At 34.8% G+C, this 6,451-nt stretch overlaps 1 protein-coding gene across 1 annotated transcript; it reads right to left on the bottom strand.

Annotated features, from left to right (window-relative positions):
• Nucleotides 1-218: 218 nt before the first annotated feature.
• LOC140879239 (uncharacterized) lies at nucleotides 219-4,504 on the bottom strand. The gene is made up of 5 exons (XM_073282916.1): nucleotides 4,249-4,504; nucleotides 1,735-2,147; nucleotides 1,159-1,317; nucleotides 991-1,064; nucleotides 219-249 (listed from the first exon to the last, which is right to left on the bottom strand). Exons 2-5 carry the CDS (start codon nucleotides 1,984-1,986, stop codon nucleotides 219-221), a joined length of 516 nt encoding a protein of 171 aa, XP_073139017.1. The 5' UTR covers nucleotides 1,987-2,147; nucleotides 4,249-4,504.
• Between the last annotated feature and the right edge of the window lie 1,947 nt (nucleotides 4,505-6,451).

Genomic DNA, 6,451 nt, shown 5'->3' with positions numbered 1-6,451 from the left:
CCCAATAAAGCCTGGAAATTGGCAGAAGAGTTCACCACGAAAAATGCTGATATAGAAGTCTTGCTTCCCACCAAGACATCTGCAGGGAACATGCCAATAGTTTTGGTGGCTTCCCCGGTGAATGTTGTTATTGAAACTTCTGTTGGAATGAGATTTGTTTCCTCTTTCCCAAGGTTCTTGAATAATCTCAACGGTATATTTTTACCGCAGAACCATTATCAATAAGTACCCTTGAGATTGGTTGACCCACTACAAGAAAAAAAGTAAACGACAACGGATATAATCCGTTGTCTTATGGGTTCAAAAACCGTTGTATTTTTTGGTGTTGTCGAAAGTACACCCTACGACAACGGTTTATATCCGTTGTCTTTGAAGGCACAACATTTCTGCAACAGTTTAAATCTGTTGTCTTTTGGAACTTACGACAACAGTTTTGCAACAGTTTAAATCCGTCATCTTTTGAGACTTACGACAACGGTTTTAAACCGTTATCTTTGAGCATATTTTTTAATAACGAGGTTTTTTACAACAGTTTTATTTGAGCAAAGACAACGGTGAAAAACCGTTGTCTTTTTTAAGATGTAAAAAAAAATTTAAAAACACTAATTTAATATTATAATCACTCGAAATTAAAAAATTCAAAAATTAAATTAAAATATATATACTTTTTTAAACATTATAAATCATTCAAAATTAAAAATAATCGAATTCTAATTCAATGAACACTAGAAAATAAATTTATACATTAATCTCGATAAACTTGGAAAACCCTTCAACAATCTTTTTTCCTATAACTCGTTTCTTTTTCAATGTTTTCCGTTCCAACCTGATACAAGTAGAAGACAACTATCAAGCAAAGATTAAGAGATATCCAAAACATTAAATGAAAAGTACTGATTGTAATTGGAAATCTTAATTGAAATTTCCTTGAATATAAAGATTGATGGTACCCATTATACTTTATAACTTTTCATAAACATATTCACATACCTAACAAAAATGTTATATATATTCACTTCCAATGGATTTGCAGGGTTCTGGTTAGTGAGGTTGACTTGAATAATCTGCATGATAAAAAATGGTTAGATGCACTAAAAAATCTACAAATGATCAAGACAAATTTTAAGTAGCTAGAGAAGAGCATGTGCTGGATATCACCTTTTCTTTTGGAATTGAAGACATATCTTGCAAGAAAACAAGTGTTGATGAAATATTGGATTGCCATGGTTCAGAAAATAATTTGTTGAGCACAAAGCCTACGAAAATCTTACTCCATAAAAGGCAAATCATCTGAACGGTCAGCACACCAGCAAAAGACTGAAACAAGAATTCGGATTAGACAGTTGATACCGAATCTTGTTAGACAATAAACACTTATGTTAGGAGCATCAAGGGCCTAAAACAGCCCAATGATATTCCACGCAAAGGTTGGCCCCAACCAAAGAAGTTCTTTATAAACAATTCAACTAATTTTATCTTCATAGTATTTGGTTCTTATACATTAATTCAGTCACACTTCCAAATAGCTGGTATCACTAAATTATTATGCAAGAGAAGATGAGGCACACAAATTAGACGAAGTGATCTGTGAATCGAAGAATTACAAAGATCAAAGACTTTAACTACCAATATTAGACATCTGATCTGATAACAAAAGGAAGCATCATCAGTACCATTTATACATAGAATTTGACATTAATTAATTCTTAAAAGGTAGAATTATAACGTACGTACCGGGGTAGCTTTGATGACAGCACCTCTAGCCAAGTAGAGAGTAATACGACTGGTGAGATTAAAAAGGTCCCGTGAGATACCACCACGAGGAATGTAAAGAAAAGTCCCACCTCTTCCCCTCAAATTCTTGATTCTATATATCTCCTCCTTGGATGAGTTTGTGTTGGACGTCCACTCATCGCCCACTCCTTCGAAATCTGTTATCGATATCATGTCACTTTGATGCCTCATCGCGACAATGCCGGAGCACATCACCCAATTAGAGTGCGCTAATACTAATGCAACAGAGTTATGAGGATGGATATTTCCAGAAACAATCGGGAAGGGGTTGGCATTATTCGGGTTAATCACATTTTTTAAGTCACTTTGTTTTCTTCTTCAAATCCAACGACAAAACTCCATGAACAGATCTTCTGCAATGATGTTTAGAGAGCATTTAAAACGAAACAAATTAAAGGTCCAAAGAAAAGAATCATTAGAAAATAAAACATACAAAGCATTCGTAAATGACCAAGAACATATGGGTGGAAAAAACACAGAATCTTACAGAAAAACCACAAAGTGTACGTGTTGAAGGGTACCTGAAAAGAGAAAAACCAGAGGATTCATTTTGTCGACAAGCAGGTGTCCTCATTGAAGAAGATGGAAGAAAGGAATCCCAGTTTTCATTTGATATGAATTAATTACTTTGTAACTGGAAGTATGGATGCATAAATGCCACAACAGAAAAATGGTCGTGCTGACCAACTTTTTTCATTGGGTCGGACGAGCTTAGATTCATGATCGGTTGGACGCACGAGATTTAACCAGTTAAGATCAAGCTCATCAGAAAGCCCGAACATGAAAGCTAGAGCTAGAAAAATTTAAAGCTTGATCAGGCTCATGTGGTCAAGTCAGCTCGACGAGTTCATGCGCTGGCTAATGTGTTTAAACCTCTATAATTGAACACAAGAAGAGGAAACCCTGATATTTTCCAGATTACTATTGCGTTTGAAAAAAGAAATAAAGCAAACCATTACAGATACAACTAAGAATAAATTATCACAGATGGTGTCATCAAGAAAAAATTGAACTATGATATATGAAAAAAAAATGGGAAAAAATGCAGGGCAGGGGCAGGGGCATTTTAAATTAGATAACTACATACCAAACCAGCATATAAGAGCTCCTAAAATCCTTGTAACTTAACAAATAACAAATTAAATTGTGTTTATGCATGATTCCTTGATGTTACAACACCTAACACTCACTCAAAACTGGTTTAAAGGGAACAAATTTCAGTGTTTTCCAAAAAAAAATATCTACAGAGGGTATTATAATTCTTTACATAGATCATTTTTAATTAAAATACACTATTACAAAGAAAAATCTACAAATAAATACACCACATTGACAATAACGACAACTATTCTGCAAGTACCTCTTGCACATAAAATGGATGCATTAAAATAATACGCTGCAATTACATGGAGAAGTACTGAAATCATTCCAAAAAGCCAACTTATTGCAAACAAACTCTTGAAATTATATCGTTGTCAAACAAGAATAAAATTATACCAAATTATAGAACCAATTTTGCTATTTTCCCGAGTTTTAATTTGTTCTTGGGCAGTAACTTTGCCAAATTTGAAAATTCAACCTACTTAAGACTCGGCCAAATTAGAAACCTTGTTCTACACTGTCGTTGGGTATGGAGGTAGAACAATTGGATTACAAGGAAGAAACTAAGAATAAATTATAACTAGATATTAAAAATTTCCAAATTCTGAGTGGATATGATTTAAAAAACTATACATTAAATTGACTAATACAGAGAATTGAAGCACAATCTTTGTAGTGAAAATATAAGCAGGTAAACCGTATTGGACATGCAAAGCTATGCTATAAAATCGCTCAAGAACATGATTGTTAATTATTATGTAACCTTATTAATAATATAGATTAGTATTCACATGCACAACAAATATGTTCTTGATTAATCGATTTATACATGACCTTAATTATGTTGTAAAAATCAAAGCATCGGTGTTTATAAAAAATGTAAGAATTAAAAAAATAAAATTAACTTGAAACAAGTATTGAAATCTAGAATATATATTTCTTGAACAATAAAAAAGACAAACTAATGTATTAGGAAGGGAATAAAATTTGAATTATCACCTCATGTGTTTATCTATACACTATGCACGAAAATTGTTAATATATTTAACTTAAATTTATAAGATTCTTCGGTACATTTATCTGATAATAAGGAAGGTACGTAACAGTTTTCATTCTTCCTCGATTGCATATGCCATCGGATTTTTAAGCACTACAGATTCTTCTTCGATTGGATATGCCATCGGATTTTGAAGCGCCACATATCAAAGCACTCTCGAGATAGGCAATATGAATTGAGAATTAAAGTTAACACCAGAAAATTCTTGTGTCAAAGAAACCTTAATTTCAAAATCGAATATAAATTCAAATGAACCAAAAACCTCAAATTTCAAAACCCTAATTTTTTAAACATACCTCACTCTTCAAAATCGAGTTCCCAACTACTAAATAACCTTGCTCCAAGGCTGATATCCAGTCGACGATGTCAATGGATAGAATCGCACGACTGAAAAAAATAGGGTCGATGAGTATGGAGATTAAAGGGTGTAAAATTGGTAGTAAAAGATAGCCCTTTCTGAGTGCTTTCCAAATCTACTCTCAAATATAAATTTCATGTACGGACAACGGAGATATTTCCGGTCAAAGGTGGCGTTTTTGGTTGAAAAAATGGAAGAAATCAGTGGAGACAGACGCAACGATGAAGATGATAGATGGGAAATAAAATGGAATACTGAGATGCGTCAAATTTATTTTTTTAAAATAATAATAGTAATAATAATAATAAAGTAGGATAAAAGACAACGGTTTTTTAAAACCGTTTCTATGAGCGGGTTTTTTTGAGATACGACAACGGTTTTAAAAAACTGTTGTCGCGTCTCAAAAAACCGTTGTGGTATCTCAAAAAAACCCGCTCATAGACAACAATTTTATAATTCTTTGTCTTTGACATACATACGACATCGGTTTTTTAGAAATCGTTGTCGTTTTTAACCAAAAACGGACAACAACAACGGTTTTTAATAAAACCGTTGTTAAATGAAAGAGGAAACCGTTGTCTATTGGATGTTGTTAAATCCCAAATTTGTTGTAGTGACCATTCACATGTGCTTTAATTTATAAGGGCCTAATATGTTTGGTCATTTCAATGGCAGGTTTCTCTATCACCAATCTCTTGGGCTTATGTGGTTCCTCACCTTTTATGCTCACACCACTGCCTTGTTCTCCAGAACCATCTTCTTTAGCATCATCCTGCATGGTTCCCCTGTACTGGTAGCTTCTTCCATAGACTTGAACATATCTGGTATAATTACGAATCCAGTGGCACAATCCACTGATATAGTGAACTTGCCTACTTAGAAACTGACTTGATTCTTGGTAACTGGTTCTTTCTCGGACAACAGATCATCATCATCAAAGTCTGCATCCTCAGTTGCTTTTCGACCAAACTTGTTCTTTCTTGGCCTTGGTTCATCATTGTTTGCTCTATGTTCCATTGCTCTTTCCCTTAACAGTCTCCTCTTTTGAGTTCGTGTGAGTGGTAATGGGAACTTCTTATGATGCACCAAATGACATTGACCATCAGATTGCACATTATGAGGAACCAAAAATCTATGTTTTGATTGTTCCTCGGTCTGAATTTTCTGCATACGGTTCACCTTCCAGACCGTTGATCTATGAGCTTGTTGGACCACTTTAGCTTGTCGAGGTACTATTTTATTCCCCCCCGAGTGTATTTTCCTCCACCCCTGGAAAGACTTCCCTGGCCCTGGGGCCATGGTTTTTCTGTATGATCATGGGTTTTGTTCCTGTTTCTCCAAGTGTACTGAGTAGTTCTATCCCCGCAGTCCTCCTCTTTGATCTCAAATATCATGTTCTTAGGAACCCAACACCTTTTCATCGCCTTATTAGGACCCATTTCCCTTTCAAGTTGAATTTCCGTCCTTCGAGTAATGATACTCCTCATATCTGTAGTGCTAACATTCACTTGGGCCACAGGAGGAAAAGGATCCTCGTCAATCAACATGGTTTCTTTTTTCTCCGAGAACTTCAATACTCCATTATTGATTCTATCCTAGATTATATTTTCAAATGCCCAACAGGAATTAGTAGTATGATTAAAAGAATTATGATACTTACAGTACTCTTTCCCTTTCCATTCCTCATTCTTCAGCACTTGATGATCTGGAGGAAATGTGACAAATTTTTCCTTGACAAGAAAATCAAAAATCTCCTTTGTCTTGGACACATCAAAGGTATACTTCGTAGTACTCTGACCTTGCATCGTTGATGAACTTATTTTCACGGGTTCACCAGCTTTGCGTTTTAGAGACGGACATACAAAAGAACCAGCTTTGCCAACTTCTGCTAATGCCACTCCCTCCACATCCTGATAATAGCAACCAACAGTCATCTTCTTTCTCCTTGATTCCTCCTGCAAGAGTTCCTCATATTCTGCCAACTTTGCAGCCATCTCATAAAAATCATGAAATTCAGTTCCCTGGAATTTCTTTATTAACTCAAAGTCCAATCCTCTTTGAGCTAACTTGACGAATTTCGGCTTTGGAAGAAACACTTACAACGGCTCTTTAACTTTTTGAATCTCTCAATGAACAATCAA

Source organism: Henckelia pumila, chromosome 2 (assembly GCF_033568475.1).
Source record: "Henckelia pumila isolate YLH828 chromosome 2, ASM3356847v2, whole genome shotgun sequence".
NCBI lineage: Eukaryota > Viridiplantae > Streptophyta > Magnoliopsida > Lamiales > Gesneriaceae > Henckelia > Henckelia pumila.
This window is presented reverse-complemented; position numbering and strand designations above follow the sequence as displayed.

What these genes read in the sequence shown, in the direction of transcription:
- LOC140879239 (XM_073282916.1), bottom strand. Translation starts at nt 1,986, where the DNA reads ATGTGCTCCGGCATTGTCGCGATGAGGCATCAAAGTGACATGATATCG. An exon ending in CTGTCATCAAAGCTACCCCG is followed by an intron (nt 1,318 to 1,734) that starts GTACGTACGTTA and finishes TTCTTGTTTCAG; the next exon opens with TCTTTTGCTGGTGTGCTGAC. An exon ending in CTTCAATTCCAAAAGAAAAG is followed by an intron (nt 1,065 to 1,158) that starts GTGATATCCAGC and finishes TTTATCATGCAG; the next exon opens with ATTATTCAAGTCAACCTCAC.